General features: G+C 30.9%; 2 protein-coding genes across 2 annotated transcripts in view; both read right to left on the bottom strand.

Annotated features, from left to right (window-relative positions):
* The window catches only part of LOC105333310 (angiopoietin-1 receptor), an 85,053-nt gene that overhangs the window by 42,180 nt on the left and 17,570 nt on the right, over window positions 1-25,303 (bottom strand). The gene's annotated exons all lie outside the window — the stretch shown is intronic.
* On the bottom strand, window positions 906-7,846 carry LOC105321906 (uncharacterized). Its single transcript, XM_034460962.2, has 6 exons — window positions 7,798-7,846; window positions 6,690-6,762; window positions 6,126-6,394; window positions 5,776-5,855; window positions 2,260-2,615; window positions 906-2,164 (listed from the first exon to the last, which is right to left on the bottom strand). Exons 1-6 carry the CDS (start codon window positions 7,844-7,846, stop codon window positions 1,330-1,332), a joined length of 1,662 nt encoding a protein of 553 aa, XP_034316853.2. The 3' UTR covers window positions 906-1,329.

The raw sequence follows: 25,303 nt of genomic DNA, 5'->3' as shown, positions 1-25,303 counted from the left end.
CCGTTTAGACTGAAAATGCACAGCATTTTAACAAACCACGTTGCATTATTATTGACCATAACGTAGAGGTCGTACCGAATTACCAACAGAATGTACAGTATTTATAATATTCTATGATAATGTTGTTAGTGCATCAGATTTTGCTCATTTAGCGCAAGTAAACAATTAATTGTCTGATTTACTGAAGTCTACATTTGTTTTGATTCGTAAATATTCCAAATACAGGCAATATTTTCATAAAGCATAAACGAAATTCAAAACAACGTAAAACCACGGTCACGAGTGAAAATGTCAACGCATTGAAATATTTGATTTCAATTCACTTCACGAAATCGGTACAAATATATTAAGCATGTTTTAAATATCTCTTTGCACGTAAACTGTTTCACAACAAGCAAAATCATATTTGTCAGTTTGACCCGTTTTTGATACGTCAACATTCAAACATGGCTGCTTTATACAAAGAACTTTCGTTTTCGATATGGAATACCGAACCCGAATTTCAAAACTGATTGACCGCGATTATCTCTTTAATATTATTTTCGTAAATTACTCAGATTTGAAACAGAGTTCGCCAATAATTTTTGAAATTTTCCTTTCCATAAGGATTATTTATGCAAAATTACGTTGAATTTGACTCAGTAGTTTTCAAGAAGAAGATTTTTTTTTTAAATGTACCCATCTTTTTCTACACTTTCGAGGTTTTCTCCGTTTTGAATAAAGGTATTTCATTTCTGCAATTTATAATCACCCTTCTATAGGAATGCTTTGTGCGAAATTTGGTTGAAATTGGCCAAGTGGTTTTAGAGAAGGAGTTTAAAATGTGAAAAGTTTACAGACGGACGACGGACAAAAGGTAATCAGAAAAGCTTTCAAAAACCCAAATGAACAAACAAACACGAAAAAAAAATTACTTTTTTATTGTTTATACACATGTATTTACATCGCTCTGTTAATACATTGATAAACTGGTCGTTAAAAGTAACAAAAATAGTTAAATTGTTGATGACGCACTTCAGTACCTTAGATAAAAAAAAATTACAAAATCGTTCGTGATTTTTCTTAATTTGAATGTTAGAAATGGATCATGTTAATTTCAATCTTGTCATTGTTTTTAGAGCTATGAATTACAATTAAGTTCCGCAAAAAATTAAGGGGATGACTTCTGATGATGCGTTATGTAAATTTGTGAAAATTAAAAAATATTCAAATAATTCTAACCTTCCCATAAATGACTGCATAAACATCATCATAATTTTAAGAAGAATCTTTTAAGTCATACACACTCTATTTATACCCGGCCTCGTTAAATTCAAAAACAATTTTATTTCATATTTTATCAAATTCGATATTCACTCCTTTTTTCAACCTTAAATCATCTAAAGCAGGTTTCAGAAAAATTGCAATTGATTCTCGCTGGACGCTGATGCATTCTGCCAGGTTATCAACAGTGTCACCTCCGAAAATCATCCCAATGGCGTAACATTCTCCTTTACATTTTGTTAACACGATTGCTCCACTGTCCCCTTTGTCGGAAAACGGATTTGGTGCATTCGATCTTTTAGGTAAAATTGCCATGACGTTTCTCCCATACAATTCAAAGTTATCAATCTTCGCAATCCATCCCTCTGTTGTTTGTGTTCCTGCTCCGTATTTAAATACCTTTTTGTTCTGTAGTATCTGATTGGAAATTTCTTGTATTATTATTTTTTTGTCAAATCGAGTTTTTTGCAAGGAATTTATCCGGTCTTCATTGATTCTTATTACTGATACATTATGAATGAATTCGTCGGGTGGCCAAATGCACCTTCCTATTTCAGATCCATTGGATACACTTGCAGACTCGCCCTCAGAGATAACATGCGGAGATGTAAGTGCAACATAGCAACATGTATCTTCATTTGCCTTTTTTACCATTCCAAATATGCCTATGGTTCCCGTCCTTGAATTTTTAGAGTTTTGGATGGAACCTCCGCATTCTATTTCAAAGTGTGGTGTGAGAAATTCTTTTAATTCTATAAACTGAATTGTTCCTTTGAACAAACTTTTTATAGAATTCTCAATTTTTTTTCTTTTATTATCCGGTATGGTCGCATCTCCATCTTTAAATACTATCAATTTATTTCCACATAGCCTATATCCAACAATACCGCATTTTGCACCCCTGAAAAAATGTAGTTAAGCAATCATTGGAATTACACAGTATAAAGTGAAAGTATAAACCACATGTAAATTAAAATAATACGCATTATTACAAACTTTTTTATTTTGTCCATGCACTGTTCAGTCAGTGGTAAAATGGGTGTTGTGTGTCTATATTCCAGTTTTGCGATAAGACATTTCAGTTCATCTCTAAAAACCCCAACTTGTGATGTTTCTGTTATGCCCTTCAATTCATCAGCAAACATTTTGAGGTCTTTCCTAAGTATATCGTAGAAAAAGTCATAGAAGTGGCTTTTTTCTGAATCTGGTGATATGACATGGGAATGGTGACAAACTTTGTACTTTTTACAGAACTCGAATGCACAATCTCTGTCTGCGTCTGAGGCCGTCATGAAAAATACGCAAGATTTTGATGCGTTTCCTATGAAGTCTCTCAAAATCTTTTGATATCCCTTAGAAAATAAATAATGTTGATCACATGCAAAATGATTAAAACCATCGACATGCAGTGCATAAAAGCAAATGCATAGAATTATTTACAAAGACACCGTACAGATTCATGCAAATGTGAACGTTTTTATTCCAGCATAACTTGTATCAAAACGGACGCTACGTGTATTTGATTATGGATTTCATGCATGTCTTAAATCAGTATGTCAATTGTACACGTAGAAAAATCAAAGTACTGAAGAACTGACGGGAGTTGATTTTGTCGATGTTTTTTTTATTTTAAAATCAATGATATTTTGCATGACAAGTACATGTATTTTCTAATTTGAATTACGCACATTTTTATAATATGAATTTTTGGACTTTTTCGACAAGAATGTCGAGGAACCCCCATATGAATAATGTTAAATAATTTTAAAGATAAAATTAATTCAATCAAACTATGTATCAGTGATAGAAATATTTCTCGAAAATTGTATGGATCCAAGCAATATTGAACTCTAGTCTCGTTCAACCAAACGCTCGGCTGACACTGTAAATCTCCGACAAGGATTTACGGAGACAGCCGAGCGTCGAGTTGAACGAGACTATATTGAACTCTGGCGTAGGAATACATACGACTACAAAAATATTTAAATTGTTCGTACCATTTAAAATCTTACTATTTTCAAGGTATTAATAAATAAGTTTCCTTGAAAAACAATTCTTTAGCATTCATTACATCGAATTCATCAATTATTTTCAAGAACTAAGTCTTGTCAGCAGCAATGGTTTGTGCTGAGGTCCAAACACTGTTTCACTTTCGGTTTGTCTGAGTAAGTGCATATGAGAGTTGATTAAAACCAACTCCCAAAAACCAATCTTACTTGTCAGCCCTACGGAGAGTTGAGGGTTTTTTTTCGTGTTATACAGATAATGATTCTTTAATTCATATCTATTTAGTCTTTTGTCAATTATCCTTGATATTCCAGTACCTTTTGTACTTTAAGAGAGCACTGAAGGACAAGATGCTAAATTTGCTCAAACGTCATGCAACGGTTTAAAATAACATAAAAAAAGAACTAAAAATTCATGTAATGAGCAAATTTCGGGAATTCGCATGCGCTTAATTGTAAATGAAATAAAGAAAAAGAAAGATACAGATATAGAAACCGACGAACAAGAACATTTACACCCATTTGAGACGGTAAAACTACAAAAATATGGAAAAAGCAATAATAAGACAGTCTTTAGTTGAAAACAGTTCTTAATGGTGGATAAAAGAAAAGGAGCCCAGTAGGAAATTTAATACAGATTTTATATTAAACTTGTACAATGTATGAAATAGAGCTACCTAATAATCATTCTGGTTATTATTATTTCACAAATGGCTAAATTGTTTCTAAAGTGATTTATGTAAAATACTTTAAAATGTAACCATATGGACGGTTTTACATTATTTTTAAAAAGTGTCCAATCCAGAATGTAAATGTATTCTCACTGGCAGAGTGTCAGCCACTACATGCACCATAAAAAATATGTATTGGTGACGTAAACAGCTATACAATGTGCCACAAGCAAATTTTGATTCACTGATTATGACGTGGTATGCTGAGTTTGATTTTAATATATACCTTGATAACAAAGAAAGATATACCTTAAATTAAAGGTTTAATAAGAAGTTATGATACTTGTTGTCTGATGAAAGAATAAAACAGAAAAAATAGAAATTATTGATGTTGAAAAAAGAAAAATGTTCATCCTAACTAATTGGAAAATATTACATTGTCTAGACACGAAGTAGGCGTGCAAATGCCAAAAACCACACTAAAACAAAGCTCATCACCTTAGAACAGTAGTACGGTTGTGCTAAATATTAAGGTTTTTTACTCCTCGATGTTGCTGTAACAAAAATATTTGGAAACTATCGATTAAAGCTATTGAGAGTACATACCAAAATTGCTAAAAAAGGGGGTTTGCAAAAATATCTTTGAATTAAGGGTATTTAAATATGAATATAAAATATAGTGCTTTCTTTAATGTGTGTTTATTTGTCTTAACTAGGTTTTCAAAGGAAAACAAATATGATCAAAGTGGAGGTTATGCGGGCGATTGGCTGTCAAAAGAGTACACATATTGTACAGAAAACGTCTTCAACAGTTTTCAACATATGAAATTATATTGTCTAAGATACACGATTTAGTTTTTCATCATTTTTCATCATTGTACATATATCAGAAATGGAATATTAATTAAATTTAGATTTTTGATTATCAATGCAAAAAACACCATCTGTTGAACGTATTCATTATTATATAGCATTGCATCTACAGCACCTAATTTCATTGGATAGGTAGTGCATATTAATTCAAGGTTGACAAATTGATTATGGATACCATAAACACAAATTAAGAAACGGTTTGCTGTATCATTGACAACTTTGTTTTGTGTTTGTAATGTCACCAAACATTAGATTTCATTTTCTGTCAGTGGAATTTTTTTTTTTGTTATAGATTGTCAGCATTTTGACTTGATGTCTTTAGATTTAAAATGTGATACCAAAAAATGAACTCAATAATATTAATCCCCTATAGATGTCCTAAAGGTACACTTATTCACCGAAAAAAGGTTAACAGTGAAATGTTGCCAGCATTTTCTTATAATATAAAAAAAAAACATTGATTCCATATGCTTCCTTCACACTACCGTGCTGAACGTTTTTAAAACTATTCATTTACTAAATGTTAACACAATTAATTTGATATATTAAAAAACTTATTATATATATATATAAAAGCACTAAAAATAACCAACGACACGAACAATAAAGTAAAATTTTGTCAATATTTTATTTTATTGTTCGTGTCATTGGTTATTTTTAGTGTTTTTTTATATCTCATCTTATACCGTGTATCTTTTGATCCAACACTTTAGATAATGAGTGTTGTTGGTTTGTTAGTGCTTCTTATATATATATATATATATATATATATATATATATATATATATATCCTACCAAAAAACTGTTCTTGGTAAACTTTGTTTTATATTCAAACAGTGTTCATTTCGTCTAATTAAAAACAAAAAGCAACAGAGCGCATGTTAATTGACACGACTCCGTGCATTTAACATTCTGTCCAGAGTATAGGAACGATAAAAAATATATATGAGATTGATACTTACAATATTTGATTTTTTCCAAAATGTCTCTCTTAGGAAGAAAATGCAAACAATATCCTTTTCTTTAACTAGCTCACACTCAGCTGAAATCAAAATATATTATTTAGAAAATAAATCAAATAGTTAAACCAAGGTTACACATAAATTTCGATTGTCAAAGTATTATGTAAACACATGCTATATATTCACTATCCTCTCTCTCTCTCTCTCTCTCTCTCTCTCTCTCTCTCTCTCTCTCTCTCTCTCTCTCTCTCTCTCCCAAATGCACTGAACAATTGATAAAATACATCTCCTAATGTCATCAGTTTGTATAAATTATATATATTACATAAAAATATACTTTATGCATTTACCTATTTCATATTCTGTATCGAACTCAAAATCAAATAGTTGTACGATATCCTCTGCAACATTATCTCCTGTTTCGTGTACAAGCAGAACTCCATCAGTCGGTTTGCATCTATCGGTGACATTTAACTTTTCGTTCGCATCCTTCCACAGAGATAGCGATTCTTCGGCGGCGTATTTGTACAAGTTAAGCTCCGAAGGACCATAGTCAAATACGCTCTTTAAAGTTTTCAAAGATAATCCACTTGACCTTTTTGCTGAACTGCTTACACATCTTCATTAAAAAAAATGTGTTTCAACAAAGGCTAATGCAATGCCTCAAACGGTTACTTTTAAACCTACTTCTATCTTTTTGGAGGTCTGTGTTGCTCTGCTTTGAATTTGTAATTCGTTTTATGGATTTTTGAGATGGTTGACAGTTTGTTATTGTCATTTTTTTCATTAATATCAATACAAAGCGTAACTTAAAACAAAACAAAATTCATTGAACTTTCTATTTGTTTCTGGCAATGAGTATATATCTGTTTACAATCATGTTAAAAGGGAACAATTGTTATTGAAATACCTACTTTGAAATTGCAGTTGGGTTGTCACTCCCTTGCATCAAAGGCTCCAAATGGTCATTTTTAAAATCTTCGCATTCTATTAATAAAAAACAAATTAATAAATTTGCACTGTTTATAGTAATGTAGATCATAATAACAAACTGAAGTGTTAAGAATTTGAACGATATAGAAAGGAAACATTACACGATGAACAATTGTTTTGTATAATAGATTTTTTTGTTGTTACAAAACAATTGTCTAATTTCGTTATCAATACAGAAAATGTTTCATGAATTTCTTAACAAATCTTCTCTTTTATAGCTTAAAGCTGCATGGTCAGTTTTCAAATCTTATTTTTTATAGCTTAAAGCTGCATGGTTCATGTTTTTGCTATTGCAATATCAAAAAATTTACCATACAAACTTAGGAAGTTAAAAAAATTGCTGAATTACACCAGGATAATCGATCTCCTTTCAAAGTCAGAAATATTCAAAGTAAATAAAAATAATTTCTTTATGGACATACAAAAAAAAAAAAAAAAATGCATTATGAGAATGTTTAGGAAAGAGCATCGTTTTATTTTATCCCCCGAATGTTTGGGTTTGTTTAGCCCGGATGTTATGCTTCGATTGTAAACAAGACAAACATAAAAAACAGTAAAAAACATGTACACAGGTTTTTTTTTTATTCGCCAGAACACTACCCATATTAGGACTCTATTTAAAACGAAGTCAACGTCGTATTACAGCCATCCCCGCCTCGGCAATACGTGCAAAAAATAAAAATAAAAAAACAAAACAAAAAGCGATACCCCTTATGTCATTTTTTTTTAAATGTACATATTTTTTTATTGAAATATCGCTTGTTCGACTGGGAAAACTACTGCAATATCTATTATTATTCACATACTTAGCATAACCATCGTTTAAAAGCGTAAACAATATTTGATAGAAAATCGGACCAAACGGCTTCAATGTATTTAACTGTACCACAGAAAAAAAGAAAATAACAAATTAATATACTTAAACGTGACATAACGTCATGTAGATTGATGCCCTAGAATATTTCCAATACAAAAAATGGTGCATATACACAGTATATTTTTTTTTCAAATGAAATCGTTCATACATACTATTCTTCGAGTCGTTGATACTGGTTTCTTTTGTGTGTACCGAAGTCATTTCTATAATCAGACTATTTTATTCGAGTTAAGTTATGTTGTATACATATAGAACAATAGTTCCTGTAATGTGATAAGAGGGAAGCACTTACAGTTCATGAGATAACCTTTCTTAACAAATAATGTCATTCAAAAATACATATTGTGATTGTTACATCACTAAAGGAAGTATTTGAAGCAATTTATTACGTTATATCTCTAGGTGGTTTTTTGGGAAAATGGTATAGTAGGACATGTGAGTTTGTACATAGAAAAATGTTGGTTTTTTTTTTAATAACTTTTAAAAAACCTTACCTTAAGTTTCTGTGATTTGTAGATAAATAGGACTAAATCATTTCTGAACGATCTAAATAATTCCTTAAAAGATGTTCCCTTATGCTGAAGAATGAAACATAAGACTTCTGAAGCATATTGCAGAAAGGTTATGCATGAATATATATTTTTTTTATTATTATTTTACTCTCAAGAAACATTAAATAAATTCAAAAGTATAAACTATTTTGCAATTACATAAACATAAAGAATTTTTTTTTATTATCTTACTCTCAAGAAACATATCAAATAAATTCAATAGTATATAACTATTTTGCAATTACATAAAATAAAGCATCCTAATTCTTCTTAATTTGATTGTTTAGATGAATTTCTGTGCCTCTTTTTAAATACTTTTTTCTCAATCATGCTCTATACAATGGCTGAAAATGGAGTAGCTCTTTATTTAAATCTGAGACAGGAGTTATTACCAACGGGTTCGATGATATTGCAATTTCATTTCAAACCATTGGATAACTGTTTTATCATACTGGTATGACTGTATATTTACTTCTTAGACATCAAATTCAGTTAAGTTTTGATCGCACTGACATATACCAAATATATGTTTAGTAATGATGTTTATACGCTGGAAAGTTGTAACAAATAGGAATATCAATATTTTTGATATTAAAAAAAAAAAAATGATCCACACAGATATTAATGGTTTATAACCCCCTACTCTCAACCGTTATCGTCAATATTGTTTAACTATTTAGTGTTAAAGAAAGCGCCAACCTTAACTTATACAACACAACCATTTAAGTTAGAGCATTCCTGGAGTGGATAACATATTCTATATTCCGATGTATTTTTGGAATTACTTTAAGAGTTATACATTTTTTTATTCCTTGTCGTAAGTAATAATATCAAAGTGAATCAGGATTTTTAAAATCGGTTGATCAATGACATTTATTTAAATGATGTTCTTAAAATACTCATTATTCAACCAACCATTCTAGAATTTCTTAGGTCAATTATGTATGTAAAATATGCATCGTTCATTATCACTATTGATGAAGATATTATGACATTTACTAAAATTAAAAAATGAAAAACAGAAAAGTTTATCCTTTTAAGTTGTATCAAAGATGATATTTAAATGTTCTATTGAATAACTATACTTATAAAAGTTTATGATTGAACCTTTTCTTATTTAATGTTTATAATGCAAATAACCAACTAAAGTTGTTTATTATACTTATACAATATTGACATGTGCTTTTTATTGTTTACCTCCGTTTTCCGTGCAAGTAATCAAATTGGCAAATGATTTGTATTCATGTATTATTTTGACATTGATCTTTCTACTTCTGTAATTTGATATATTTCTTATTGTTGTCTGTACAATCGTCGTGTTTGTTTTGAAAATGCAAAGTGCATGTAGTGACAGTCTTGCAGCCTTAACCCTTAATAAAGTAAGCACGTTCATACGATATCAGCCGATGTTACTTTTTATTATTTCGCGTCACAGTCGCACTTTTTAATGATACAAAATTGAAAAATTAAGTGCAAGAATTATTAGGAAATACCTCCTTTTTATTTTCTCTCATAATTTGTATTGTTTATTGTTTTAGACCTACATTAATGAAAAAACAACATACAAACAGATAGATAGATAGATAGATAGATAGATAGATAGATAGATAGATAGATAGATAGATAGATAGATAAGGTGGTACCGGTATTAATTGGATAGAAGTCTTAATCAGAAAGGCATAATGTATGCAGTTAAATAGTTGATATACATTTATACTTACATGTTAATCAAAAGTTCAAGATTTAACACAATAAGGAGAGTCAGGTTTTAGCTGACCCGAGTTTAAAGCTCGTGAGCATTGTCAATTATTAAATGAAAACTTGTTTTCTCTTTTTTTAAACTACCCAACCAGGTTAAAAAAAACCCAGAATATCCTTTGTGTTGTTTTTCATACTAATTACACAGGCAAAAAAAGTTTTTGACATCATTAGTATTCAGGTTCCATAAAAATGGTTATAAAGTGATACTTTTAAATGTACAGAAGCTTATAGAGGCCAGTTCAGTAAATAAATTAATTTATATTGCGTTAAATTGGTATAGTTATTGCGTTTTATTGCAATCTTTTGCGTTTATTCGCAACGTATTATAAAACGCAAAAAAGTTATGCAATTAAACGCACAGTGGATTGCGTTTAAACGCAAAGTGTTGCGTTAAATCGCAAAATTATTGCTTTTAAACGCAAACAAATTCTGCGTTTAAACGCATAGCCAATATTGCGTTTTTACGCAATATATTTTGCGAATAAACGCATAGTCTTTGCAAATAAACGCAATAATTTTGCGATTAAATGCAATGATTAAGCGATTAAACGCAATGATTTTTGCGTTAAATCGTAATTAATTAATTTGCTTATTGATGTATATACATGTACACTTAGTATACAGTACCGATCAGACCCAACCTAACAGAAAGTAAACCCCAACTAAACCTTTGGTTTACTCTGTGTTTACTTCGAGTTTACTAGAGTGGACCCAGAGTAAACCCCAAGTAAACCCAGATTGGACACCGATAGTAATTCCCGATCAGAAGTATACCCTGAAAGCAGACGCTACATGTGTATTTGGAATACACAAGCTGCTGGAATTACAGGCAGTAGGATGATAAGATAAAATACAGGCTTGCTTCACACTTCAGTGCATAAATTTTCAAAAAGTAAACCCAAAGTAAAACCAGAAAGTAAACCCGGGGTTTAGTTGGGGTTTACTCTGGTGTTAGGTTGGGTCTGATCGGTACTGTATGCACCAAGTCCTTTATTTCATGACAACACTTGACACATCACAAAGACTAAATTTCTGCTTTTCATTTTGATTAACCATGTAGGTGATTTCATTTATTCAAACTCAAATAGTGATACATGTATCATTTTTTTTTTCAATAATGTGATATCCATTGATCAAATCACAAGATAAATATGTGATTGATAGGTAATAATACATATTCTAATAAATGCTATCACTTTTTGAAAAGGTGATATCACTTATTCAAATCAGTGATATAACAATTACAATAAATGTCAAATCAGTCCGTCATATTGAAAAATCAGTTTCACTTCCATTTGATTTGACAATGATGTAATAAAGCATTGTGGATGGCAGTTATACAGTGTATGTGTGGACTATTTGATTTTATTGAATACTTAAGATTCGATTAATGAGAAGCAATATGAAAAGCCCATTAGAAATAGAGAAGATAGCACGACCAGAAAAGCGAGAAATGTCTAACATTACGTTTGATGGACAGATTGACGGATGATTGTGGCATAACATTAGTATGTCCTAACAACATACACCTCTTCTTTTGGTCCTAATAAAAAAAACAGTTTTGCAATAAAACGCAATAACTATTGCGTTTAAACCCAATACCTTTTGCAATTAAACGCTAATTGCGTTTATTCGCAAAAATGTAAGCGTTTAATCGCAAAAATTATTGCGTTTAAACGCAATATTAGCTTTACGTTTAAACGCTATACTTTTTTTAATTTAAATGCAAAACTTTGGAATAGTTATTGCATTTAAACGCAAGAGATATTATTGTTTCTGTTAAGGTGGCCTCAGTGAGCTTCCGTATAAATGAAAACAAGACAGAACAAGACGCCAAATGGGCCACATCGCTCACCTGAGCAACACTGGCTTTGTATGGTCGTTCAAAGGATATTGTGCTCTGTGGCCCCTCGGTAGATTAACTAAAAATGAATACTAGTATCCGAATTTTTCTTTTATTTTACCATATACTTAATTGTTGACATATTTACCTCTATGGAGTACCATTGTTACCGAAAATAAGATTGTATGCAATATAAATAACTAAATTTTCAGTTGATGTTCACGGTTAACTTCCAGTTCCCTTTATTTTAGCCCCCCCCCCCCCTCTTCACTTTATAAAAAGATTTATTTAAATTCATTAGAGCATAAAAGTACATTTTCTCCCTTCACTACTTACTAGTTATTGTATTTTATTTATTATTTTTAAAATTCCTATATGTGAAAGAACAAAAGTGTACATCAATGCACCAGAATAAATGCGCTCAATTCATCAAATTAAAAACACTGAAAAATTTAATTGGCCTACTCCATTATAAACGATTGCCATTTACCAGGCATGAATTCATTTCGAATGACGTTTCATATCCTTACTCACTTGATTGAAGAATAAACTTAACTGAAAAATGTTGTCACATATGTAAAAAAAATTATAATTCAAATTAACTTATTGGCAGGCATGTCGCTCTATTGTACCAAGGCCCATCCATTTTTTTTTCATCTTTATTAAAAAGCAACAAATGTCTACAAACAAAGATGATTTTCCGTTGCAATATTTTTCTAAGAACAGCGATAATGCTTTCATTCTCATAATAATACTAGTAATGTGTCAGGACTATGGAAACTGTTAAAAGGCGTCGTTTTCATAAACTTGTGTTCGAAAAACTATCAAAAAGAAGATAGGGGAATTAGATGGTACAACTGCCCATTTGGTATAGTCGTAAAATAGAATTTCAAATTTAACATTTTTTTCAATTAAATATATTTGATTGGTTATAATACAAGTTTACAAAAAGGTAATTTCTAACTATATTCAGTTTGAAATATTTCAAAAAATGATAAGAAAAAAATAATAAATTCTAAAGTTTTGGTGGTATCGAACCTACAACCTAAAAACCTATGTTCAATAAAGTTACCTAATGTCTGGTGCTTTAACCACTGAGCCATTTTATTCACAACAAAGTGTGCTGTTTAAATGCTTTACGAGACGTTGGCCACGAATTAACGGACTTGTAATATTTTTCTAAAACGTTCAATTGTTGGGCTACAAAATGACATTTTTAAAGTATAGTGGGTCATCTCTCCACATTTTTGTTGATTAAAATCAATGTTAATTCCATTAAACTGCATTAAGACTATACCAAAAATATGGAGCTCAGATCCACTCTATAAAAGTAACGGCATTGAGGTTATAAAAATGACATTATTTGGAGGTTTTGAGACAACATACGCCAGTTTGAATTAACCTATTACAAGTATTTAAAACACTTAAGGGTTACAAACCGATGTTACGTTTAATATACATTGTTTTTAATTATTTTTAAAACAATTATTAGATTTAGTGATATTTTAATTTTGCAGTATCTAATCATTCCTCATATGGGCATTTTGCACGCCATATTCACCCATCTTCTTTGTGTAGATTTTATGCAATTCATCGTTCAAGAAGGTGCACCAGAAAGTAGTTACAGCATTTTATCCTGTTGGCAAGACATTTCTATTGATCAATCAAAATTTCAGCGTCAATCGTAGACTTGAATAAGCAAGATACATAACCTGGTATTTCCTATTCAGAATGAAAAAAGCATGGCCTCAGTTCTGGGAGCAAAGCTCTGTATCTTGCTTATAATTCGAAACTTGACACAGATGAGTATGGTTAGTAAAGAGAAAATTGTAAACAATTAAAACAAAAGAAACAAACAAAAAGAACAAAAAAAGAGCACAATTTATTTTTAATAATATATTTATACCTATATATTTCTAGCAACAAAAGCAATCTCCGTTTAGAATGAAAATGCAGAGCATTTAAACAAAACACGTTTCATTATAATCGACCATAACGTAGAGATCGTACCGAATAACCAATAGAATGTATTGTATTTATAATATAATATGTTGTTAGTGCATCATATTTTGCTCATTTTGCGCAGGTTAAAAATTAACTGTCTTATTTACCGAAGTCTATATTTGATTCGATACGTAAATATTCCAAAATACAGGTGATATTTCAATAAAGCATAAACGAAATTCAAAACAACATGAAAACACAGTCACGAGTGAAAATGTCAACGCATTGACAGATTAAACCTTGATTCACATCACAAAATCGGCACAAATATATTTAGCATGTTTCAAGTATCCCTACGTAAACTGTTGCACAACAGGCGAATTTATCTTTGTCAGTTTGGCTCGTTTGTCATGCGTCAACATTCAAACATGGCTGCTTTAAACAAAGAACTTTCGTTTTCGATATGGAATACCGAACCCAAAGTAACTGATTGACCGCGATTATCTCTTCATTTTTATTTTCGTAAATTACTCAAATTTTAAATAGAATTCGCCGATAATGTTTGAAATTTATATTTTCCTTTCCATAAGGATTATTTAAGCAAAAATACCTTGAATTTGACCCAATAATCCTTGAGAAGAAGATTTTTTAAAATGCACCCCCTTTTTCTACAGTTTCGATGTTTTCTGGGCCGGACAACGGACAAAATGTAATCAGAATAGCTCACTTGAGCTTTCAGCTCAGTTGAACTTAAAACCACAGAAATACAAAACAACAATTTTTTATATTTTTTACCGTTTATCTTTTTTATAGAAGAAATAAAAAGCAAAACGTCATAATTTCACAAATCAAGTTTTCCATCATTAACTCCACCCTATTTTTTTTCTAATTCTATGTTATATAAGACAATAAAATCAATCTGAATAAGAGTTTATCATTCTAAAAGTAAAAACACATACATGTAATAGAATGTTATAATAACACTCATTCTTTCTTTATAAAGAAAATGTCACCATGGATACAATATCATTTTTTTAAAGCTATGTTTCCGGTATTTTGTCAGCTAACTCTTAAAAAATTGACACAAATTAAACATATATGAAAAAAACTTAATAAAAATAAGTTTGTAAATCTGACATTTAAATAAATCATAAATTTTCTGCATTGATTCTACATGTATTTCATACATATTTACTGTTTTCTTAGAATATTGTAGAAACCATATCCCCATGATACATGTACATGTAGGATAAGAAAAATGGCATCATTCATGCATAACAATATAAAGATGTAACATTCGGTATAATGTTATAAAATAGCATTACAAATAATGCAATATACAAAGAAATAAATGCTGGTAAAAAAGGCATGTATGAGCCACAACACAAGACAGTGATTTATGGAGTTATATGAATGAAAAATGAGAATAACAAACCGTTTACCATTTCAAGAGGATTCAAACATTAAGAAAATAATTCCCCCCCCCCCCTTAAAAAAAGTACAAGTTTTAGAATGACAGTTTCTAGTAAGAGCTTTTTTTTCACATTTGCAACTCTGTGTTGTCCGTTGCAATTTTGTGTAATAAATGTATTGAGAAGTCCGTTCATAGAGAGTCAACAAATCTACACACACTGTTAAAGACCCCCCCCCCCCCCCCCCGTTTTATCAAAAGTTAAACCTTCTGCCATTATGAGAGATCAACACAACGTATACCGATAATACATGTAAATGTCTATCTTTTACGAATTTCGAAAAAAATGGTACCATGACCCACTCTATGGTAAAAAGCAAGTTGTTTTCTTTCGATTTCCATGACAATCATCAAATGGCCAAGATCGAGTAATGCTGCGCATTACTAAATTGAGTTTGTTATTTAAATGCCTTCAGGCATGAAATTCTGTGGTATGGCGGTTAGCGAGGAGCTTTTTGAAGATAAGTATATTGGAGTAGGTGTTCAATTCTACTTTATCGAGTTAAATATATTTTTATATCTTTGTTTATGATGTTTAAATTTGAAAAACTCATTCGATGTAAACAAAGTAAAAAATGTGTTATATTGAATTGAAAAAATGTACTTTTATTAACAATTATCAATTTATCAATTTACAGATTTTTAGAAAACTGCTAAATCAGATATCGAGAGTATTTTGACAATAAACACGTTATTTTGCTGAGGGGGGGACAAATTATGGACTTTAAGACAAAAACTTGGAATTCTATATTCTATGAACAAGCACATAATAAATTATCTGGAGATATGTGAGCACAGAAATAAAGATATTTGAAGCTTATACACACTTTATACATATATGCGTAAATGTCATTTGAAAAATACTAGTGATAGGGATGTGGCCACTTGTGGGCATATGCTTCGGCTTATTCCACCAGCTTTTTTATCAAAACAAAGTTTCATAGTAAAACCTTACTAGATTTGTACAATATTCCTTCAAGTACTTCAGAAGCATTCTGACCAACAGCAGGTTCTTGCTTCAGAATATTATTCCTATGTTTCGTTGTTGTGCATTGAGATTTTTCCAGCATGGCCTTTCTCCTCTTTTTCCACATACTGGCATGTACTTCAGTGTGCTTGCAAGGAAATAGTCCAGCAGCTGTGTTTACCAATTAATAATAAATTAGATATAAAAAGCTAAAAATATAATTTTTGGTATAAAGAAGACATTTTTACAATAGATAAAAATCCTCTATGAGAAGATGCTTAAAAAACCAATACTCTCAACATTTGCAATATCATGTCACAAGTAGCTATATGTTTTAAACAAGGAGAGAGAGAGAGAGAGAGAGAGAGAGAGAGAGAGAGAGAGAGAGAGAGGAGAGATACGGAATGAGAGAACAGATAAACAACAAATAACTACACCTTCATGAACAACACATTTGTACAACCTAAAGACCAAACCCAACCCCCCATAATCGCCAACATTCAATATCAACCCCACCCTTATTTATTAATGTATTTTAAATTGTATGAATAACTAAATAATGGTAAATATCTACTAAGAATTATTACAGATAATTTCATTGAATTTTGATTATGATAAACAAAGAAACGTGGTAGGCTTCTACATGTTAAAGAGTGCATGCCTACATCTTCGGTACAAAGTCACATGAACGACGAATTAATTTATTCAAATTCAATGCAAATTTATAATCTTAGATGCGTACATCCCTTTAACTAATTTTATAATCGGTAGGACAGCAAACTATTGTCCTTAAGCAAAATAGTCTCTATACTTGCAGAGTGTATATACATTTATTGGGACATTTTAAATCAAAATACTTCACACATGTCAGAAAACAGAATTTCCAATTTTAAAAGCAAGTGTCAAAATTTAATTATCATTTAAAGAAAAGAATTGAAATACATGTAGTTTGATGTACACCCTTTCCAAAATTGTGAAATTCCCTTCTTTTACTTTCATTTTCAGAGTTTTCAATACAGACGCATTTTGCCGGAAAACGAATCTGACTTCACACCACGAAATTTTAACAGGAAAGAGACAATTTGATGAGCTTTAATTCAAGATGTCCCTCGTTGCTGAACGATTTTGGTCAATTTTTTTTTCAGTTTTTATTGTCTGCAATGCTTTAGTTAAGCAATTTTAATTATCAAATGAGTCAGATGTAGAGTTTTTAGCAAGATACGGGGCTTTTAATTCTTTGTCATGTTAACATGGCTCATGCCATGCTTTTGTTCACATAGGCTCCATATACCAGTAAAAAATCTTTTGAAAGCTGATTTGGGTATTTTCTTATCAATGTTTTACTTTAATAAACAGAATCTAACGTTCAACACATTCATTTTAAGTCTAAAACTGAAATGTTTTACTTCGACATTAAAAATGTAAACAAAGGCTTTGTTAACATTGCAAAAATTGTACGCTCTGTCATTCGCTTTTTACACAAAAAAATGGCAATCAAATTGGCACTGAAGTTTTTGTTGCCTTGCGATAATGCCTTACTGATGCACTGTAAACATAAAAATCATAAAAGTATTTTTTGACCAAAATCGTGACCATTCCCCATTAATTTCGCCAGTTGACAACGAGAAAGACAACTAACTTATGAGCTATGTTATAGATCTACAATTTGGCAATCAATCACGTTATGAAACCACATAAAACAAACGTATAATTGTATCAAAATGACAATCAAGGATAAAATTGTACGATATGACGCAATACAAATACACATGAGCATACATAAATAAATGAAGAACAAGAAGTTAAGTTTGAGAATATTCTTTTTGTTAACTCATATACAATACAAGAAATAAATAATTAAAAGCATTGTGCAACGCTCATTAGTGTGTAATCTGCTTATCACAAAACAATAAAATACAAGTGAAAAGCTGTTAATGTGAGAGCAAACCGGGTTTTCTTTTATGTCAACTATATCCATAATCCATGTCAACCATGAATTGATAAACACTACCTACCGTATCCAGTGAAATGGAGTACCGATATGCAATATTTTGCCATACATAATCTGCAAAAGAACAACTATTTTGAAAACTGTAGGAGGAGTTATCGGTACAATCTTCTACCAAAATTGTGAAATTCATGACCCCTTGGTCAGGGGTTCAGGCTCTAGGGTGGGGCTAATATAGCCATATAGTAAAACTGTAATAAATCTTAGAAATTCTTATTCTTTTCTTTGTTGAAAACTAAATGATGTCCAAGAAGCCCTCTAGAAAAATTGTTAATTCATGACCCCTTGGGCAGGGGTTCAGGCCCTAGGGTGGGGACAATATGGCCATATAGTAAAAATGTTTAAAATCTTAAAAGATCTTCTTCTCTACTCCCATATAAATTTGTTAAAAACTAAATGCATGATTATGATGTGCATTAGGCTCTCTACCAAAATTGTGAAATTCATGACCCCCGTGTCAGGGGTTCAGGCTCTAGGGTGGGGTCAATATGGCCATACACTAAAAGTGTATTAAATCTTAGAAAATCTTATTCTCTATTCCCATATTTATTTGTTAAAAACTAAATGCATGGTAATGAGGTCCTCTGTTGTGAACCTATTTGGAATTGTTAACTCCATTCATGAAATGAAAATTTAGTTTGGTGGTCTTATTTCCGGTTACAGAAAATCGTGCAACAACATCTAAAATGTACTTAAAGTAAACATCATATTATTGCATATTATTGTAATGCATGTATTTGTAATGCTTATCAATTCCTGTGAACTTAACGTATGTTTACAATTGTAACTGGTTGAAATCAATCAATATGATCACTACATGGCGGTCTAGATCTACATATACATATATATATATATATATATATAAATATATATATATATATATGAGTTCAACACCCTCTACCATAATGATGAAATTCATGAACCCTTGGTCAGGGGTCAGGCTCTAGGGTGAGGCCAATATGGCCATATAGTAAAAATGTATTAAATCTTCTTCTCTTCTGCAAAATATATTTGTTAAAAACTATATGCATGATTATGATGTGCATGAGGCCCTCTACCACAATTGTGAAATTCATGACCCCTGGGTCAGGGGTTCAGGCTCTAGGGTGGGGCCAATATGGCCATATAGTAAAAATGTTTTAAATCTTAAAAAATCTTCTCTACTCCCATACATGTGAAAAAAATGAATACATGGTTATGATGTCCATTAACTCCTCTACCTAAACTATGAAATTCATGGCCCATGGGTTAGGGGTTCAGGACATGAGGGGGAGGGGGCAATATGGCAGCATAGTGTTAATGCATATGATGTTTACAAATTCTCTTCTCTAATCTCAGACATCTTTATAAAAAACTGACTCTAAATTATGTTTACCAGAAAGTCTTCTACTGAAATTTTAATTTTCATGTCCTCTGGAGTGTTATGGGTTTTTACTCTAGGGCAGGGCGAAAATGGATGTATAGGTGGTAATGCATATAATGTTAAAATATTATCTTCTTCACTCCCACACACCTGAAAGGAAAACTGAATTGATGATTTTGTAGACCAGATCTTTAAGTTTGTTTTCGTCAAAATTATAGGTTTCACGGTTCTTTACAAATTTATAATTTTTCTACTCCTGAATGAAACTTAATTACTTAAATGCATATATGAGACCCCTCGACAAGTTTGTGTATGGGTTACATGCTACTCAAGTAACCCTTAAGGCCAATTGGCCTCTTGTTTTTATAAATTATCAGAAATCAAAATCCTAGCAAATTCCAAGGGTGTTTGAAGTATGCATGGTGAAATCACCGTAGACATCGATAACAAAATAGTTTCTGTTGAGTTAATAATTTTGATTGTACATATCCTATATGCTTCATCAAATATATCTTTCAAATAAAACATTTTAGCAAGTTTTGCTGTGTGATTTTGTCAATTAACAGGATGAATATGCCTGAATACTTTACGGTTCTCTCTCTCTCTCTCTCTCTCTCTCTCTCTCTCTCTCTCTCTCTCTCTCTCTAACGCAAACACAATTGACAAGTTTCTATCGTTTTATCTATCTAATGAATATCTATCTATATATCTATATATTTATATATCTATCTTCCTTTCTTCTGTTTATTATCTGTCTGTGCATGTGCATAAGCTCGTTGTCAAGGACGTAAGTCTGGCCTTAACTTAGTCCGATACTAGTGTTTACGGCCAGGCGTACGCCACTTAGTGAAACGCAGTTTATGCCGGACTAAATTTTGGCGTACGCCCTAAGGCCTAACTTAAGTTTCGTCGTATCGTACGCCTTTTAGTGAAACGGGCCCATGGTCACGATTTAAGTCAAAAATCATTTCTTCGACTTTAACGTTTACAAGCTTAGTAATGCATTTAATTGAGCAATTCAAAGTTGAGTGTAATTCGTTGAGTTATAAGAGAATCACAGAGCTTTAAGTTCTTTTACTACGTAATCAAAGCTTTTATTTTTTTTTATTTGACAACAATAGACAAGTAGACTGTTAGAGCGTTTAGGGTCCACCACACACCTGGGAAAAATTCTGCATGCAAGCCCATTCTTCTAAATTACTGAAACATATTAAGTATATGAATTTTTAGCGTGTGTTCCACTTGAAAATGGCCAAAAACAATTAAATTTTTAGTGAAAAATGAACTTTTTTTATTTTACCGCTGTGAAAGAAAATAAAAGTCCCTGTAGTATTCGAACCTTAAGGTGGTTTTGGATATTTGTCAATATTAACGTTGATTAAAGTATATCATAATTAAAATACTTTTACTGCTTTGAAATTTTCAAATTTTGCAATATTTGACACCCCCCCCCACTCCAAAATAAATTATTTTTAATTTAGAAATCCTTATCGGGACTCGAACGTTGTAAATCCTCTAAACCAATACACTACGCTGTTAGGTGGCAACTATGGGAGAGAAACTATTTATAAAATGAAACTTGATTTTATAGTTTCTTTCGATAAAATTTCATCACAACTAAATATGTTACAAAATAAGTGATACTTTTAAGATTTATTTCTTTTTAATGGCTATTTGGTGAATTTTTTTAAATTGCATTAAAAAAAAACAAATAACAGGATGCATTTATATCATTTAAACTATTAAATGGCAAACATATGATTTTATTACCAAGTTCTTGTCAATTATTTATTTACATAAATTTGATGTAGTATTCATATTGCTTCCTGAAGAACAGGAAATAGCCATACCTGTCGTTATTGATTTGACAAAAACCGTCGAGGATATTATTTCCTTACCAGTCATTTAATTAATTTGATAGTGTGTAAATTACTGTAAGGTTATTTACATAACAAAATATCTGCTAAACTGATAAGCGATTTCTATTCCTACCAATGAGTCAAACATATTGATTAAAATTTTAGTTACGAATTGTTTGTGTGATATACATAACTGTACTTATTTCATTTTACTTTAGAGAAACAAAAATAGAGAGCTTTAGGAAACTGTGTTAATTTACGAACATGTCACGATACAAAATGAATAAAAATTATGCAGTGATCTACACGTAACTAAAACTATTTAAACAAATATACGATTTTTTTTTATTTTTTGAAGAAAAAAATCGGTCATTTAAAAGATATCACTGCATATTTTTATGTATATTATTTTATTTTGGCTCGGTAAATTGTACAAAAACACAAGCTTAAAAAATTAATTTAATACAAAAACATTGTATCTTATTTTTTTAATCAGCCAATTATATTTAAATGATTACGTTTAAGAAACATGGATAATCAAAGGTTAAGGAGCTTATCGAAACAAAGCATTATATGAAAATCTGAGAAATTTTATTTTTTCTTTTTATTGCTTATCAATATGTAGTTTCACATAATATCGAAAAATATCATATGTTACAATTTTGTACCATATTGTATCTAAAATTCATTCAGAATTGTATGATTTAATATCTATCAATACACTACTATATAAAACATTTTTCTTTCATGCGAAACAATATAATATTGTCTCATGTGATATAATATAATATGAAACCATAATATTATAAATTTGTATATACTCATGATATAAACATCAATTGTATCATATTTTATGATATTATTTTCATGCATTATAACGAATTCTATGATTGGTTCTTTTAATATCACGTGCCGAAGTATAAAAATGCGAATTGACCTGTACTTTCTAAAAATAAACTTTAAAAACTCGGATTGACCTGTACTTTCTGAATATAGATAAGGGAAATTTTGTTCTAATGTTAAAATGAATTTGATTGGCTGGCGTGATTCACCCCAACCAATCAAAATTCTCTCCGCGTAAACAAACAACAAAGATGGAATTTGCAGACGTTAAAGTGAAAGGTCGTTTTTCGACAATTAATGACGCGGAAATGAAAGTTATAATGGAAAATGTTGATGCAAGGAACACTAACAGGGTAACTGCAACAGCCGTTAAGCTATTTCGGGAATATCTCGAGTCGAAAGGCGAGAGCGGAGACTTAAAAAATTTCGAGTGCGAGAAGTTAGACGACTTGCTGGGTAAATTTTACATGGAAGCTAGAACGAAGGATGGAGACAATAAAGTGTTGTTATTTCAAGAAATATGAACTTGCTCTATTAATCAATTGTTTTGATGAAATATTGCTTTATCAGTATAAAAGCACAACACCGATTTTAAAACTGCTTGATTGCTTTCAGACGTTTTCATAATTTTAATTCTGCCAATTCTTCTTTGGAAAATAATATAACGAATGTAGCCCTTTCGCTCGGTCGATCCATAGATAAATCGACTTCACAAAAAAGCATATTGACCTCGCACTTCGTGCTCGGTCGATATGCTTTTCTATTAAGTCAATATATCTATAGATCGACCTTGTGAAAGGGCTATATTTGTATAATATTGTATCATATGATACAATATTGTATTATATTCTAAAATATTATTAGCTACATGGTTTGTAGTCGAGATAATATGGTTTATTTGTGGACAGTAAATTCCATATGGGGCGAAAGCGGAGCTCGATTCCCATTTGGAATTTACTTAACACGTTTCCAAATTAGTCGATAACAAACCATGAAACGATTATATCTTACCAACTGGCTAGGTATAAATGTCGGTTAACGAAAAATTAACTTTAATAGGTATGGAACCTGACGTCATAATACTCTAAGAATGAATACATAATTCTCAAGGTTAGTAATGAAATATATGTGTGGAATATAAATGCTCTTCACTTGAATGCTTTTAACCAATGATTATATTACAAATCAGCAGTAGGTAAGATGGTGTATTATATTGAACGATTTTATATCATATGATACCGTATTATACCATACTATACCATGTAATTTGATATCGGATCAAATGATATTGTATCGTATTATATTGTATATTATTACTTATTAGGTTAGTGACTGACTCACTACGGAAATATATTGGGTTGATCAATCTCATAGATGGCGAGGCGAAGCCAAACCGTTTATGAGATTGATCAACCCAATATATTTCCGTAGTGAGTCAGTTACTAACCTGATAAGTGTTTTGTTTTCCCGAGGACTATCAAGCGACATATTTATTTACAAATAGTGATGATCTACGCAAAGCCATGTACAAGATGCCTAACACCTCGTCCAATTTAACTCATTTAAACTCTTCAAAATTTTCAATCTCACCTTTTAAATACTCTTTGAAAATCTTTGCTTCACCTATGTTCACTTACAATGTTTTGTTGCTATTCAATTTTAAAAGTTTTCTCCCTTTCCATGCAGAGATTTGAGCAAATTTCGACGCTGCCATTTTGTTCTGCTCCAGACAAAACAATGTGACGTCAATATTCTAATGGCAACTACTCTAATTTTAAAGAATTTCAAAGGGCAACTACTCCAAATACTTAAAGAACTTACTGCATGCGGTTTATGTATTAAATACTATGAAATGTCGAAATGAGTAAGGGAAGCGTCGGCCAATGATATTTCCATTCAAAAATTCCATTCAAAAATCTAGGGCAGAACAAATTAGACCCGGCCTCGTTAAACGAAATCACATGTAGGTTGTCACTTTCTTGTTATTACCATCACTTAAACTGTTTTGGATGTAGTGCCGCCGGGGTCTCCAAAGAGATGCAGACCTTATGTACTCTGTATGAACAACACACGAGTTCGATGTACATGTGAAGTGAGGCAGCAGAATCTGTGCAAAATAATACGGAACCATTGGAAATTCTTTCAAAGAATAAATGTATTTTGTGTTTTATTGATTATAGTTTCCCTTATTATTTTTTTTTACAAACATTTTACTACAATGTGTAGTTCATGCATTTAGAAGTCCGTGCAACCTGAATGCCTCAATAAGAAAGCAACCGACCGTAAATTTCTCGAACTGTATATATAATCAAGTGGCAGTTGATGAACGATCGAAACTAACTAGATAAGTGCTTGTAATTCTTTTCTTATTCTATTAACAATTTTCGTTGTGTCTCTTTAAACTCTCAGTTGCAAAAATTGACTACATTCATAATCTGTCATAGATAAGGTAGAATAAACCATTAGGCATCTTTTTTTTAATGAATGTCCTAATGTTAAAAAGATATTGTTGAAATGTTTCTATCAAGGTTTAATTATACAATAGCTTTTGATAAGATATGTGTATTATTTGGTAACAACAATGAAGTTCACAACTTATACTGACACTTGATGTAAACTAGTTTTATTATTTCCCTGTAAATTATAACGGTACCCGAGTTGGATATGAGTGCATTGTTTACCTTAATGACCGATAGAATACTTTTTGAAAAATATATAGTTTTAAAGAATTGTGATTTCACTCAGTATTGAAAACACTGGAAAACTTTGATCTACTCTGGTTGTTGAACATTTCAATGAAAAAATTGACTATGATTAATACATGTACGTCATTTGATTGACAATTCTACTTGTTAAAATGCTCCAATTCAACGTTCTTTGTACATAATACTATCAATATTTTAAATTTGAAAATTTATAAAAAATTCTCAAGATATATATTTATATGATATGCTACTATACCAATGACATGTTTATATGTATTGTGAATTAAAAATGCCAAAATTAAAACAAAAATCTGTCTAAGATATTGTTAAAAGGGATGTCTGA

The sequence above is a fragment of the Magallana gigas genome, chromosome 1, assembly GCF_963853765.1.
Source record: "Magallana gigas chromosome 1, xbMagGiga1.1, whole genome shotgun sequence".
NCBI classification, from domain to species: Eukaryota; Metazoa; Mollusca; class Bivalvia; order Ostreida; family Ostreidae; genus Magallana; species Magallana gigas.
The sequence above is the reverse complement of the archived record's forward strand: the minus strand, read 5'-3'. Positions and strand labels throughout refer to the sequence as shown.

Bases quoted from the DNA above. Each gene is read 5' to 3' on its own strand.
- LOC105321906 (XM_034460962.2), bottom strand. From the start codon at position 7,846: ATGACTTCGGTACACACAAAAGAAACCAGTATCAACGACTCGAAGAAT. The intron at 6,395-6,689 runs GTAGGTATTTCA...TTTTTAATGAAG, and splicing joins AACCCAACTGCAATTTCAAA to ATGTGTAAGCAGTTCAGCAA. The intron at 2,165-2,259 runs GTTTGTAATAAT...ACATTTTTTCAG, and splicing joins TGCATGGACAAAATAAAAAA to GGGTGCAAAATGCGGTATTG.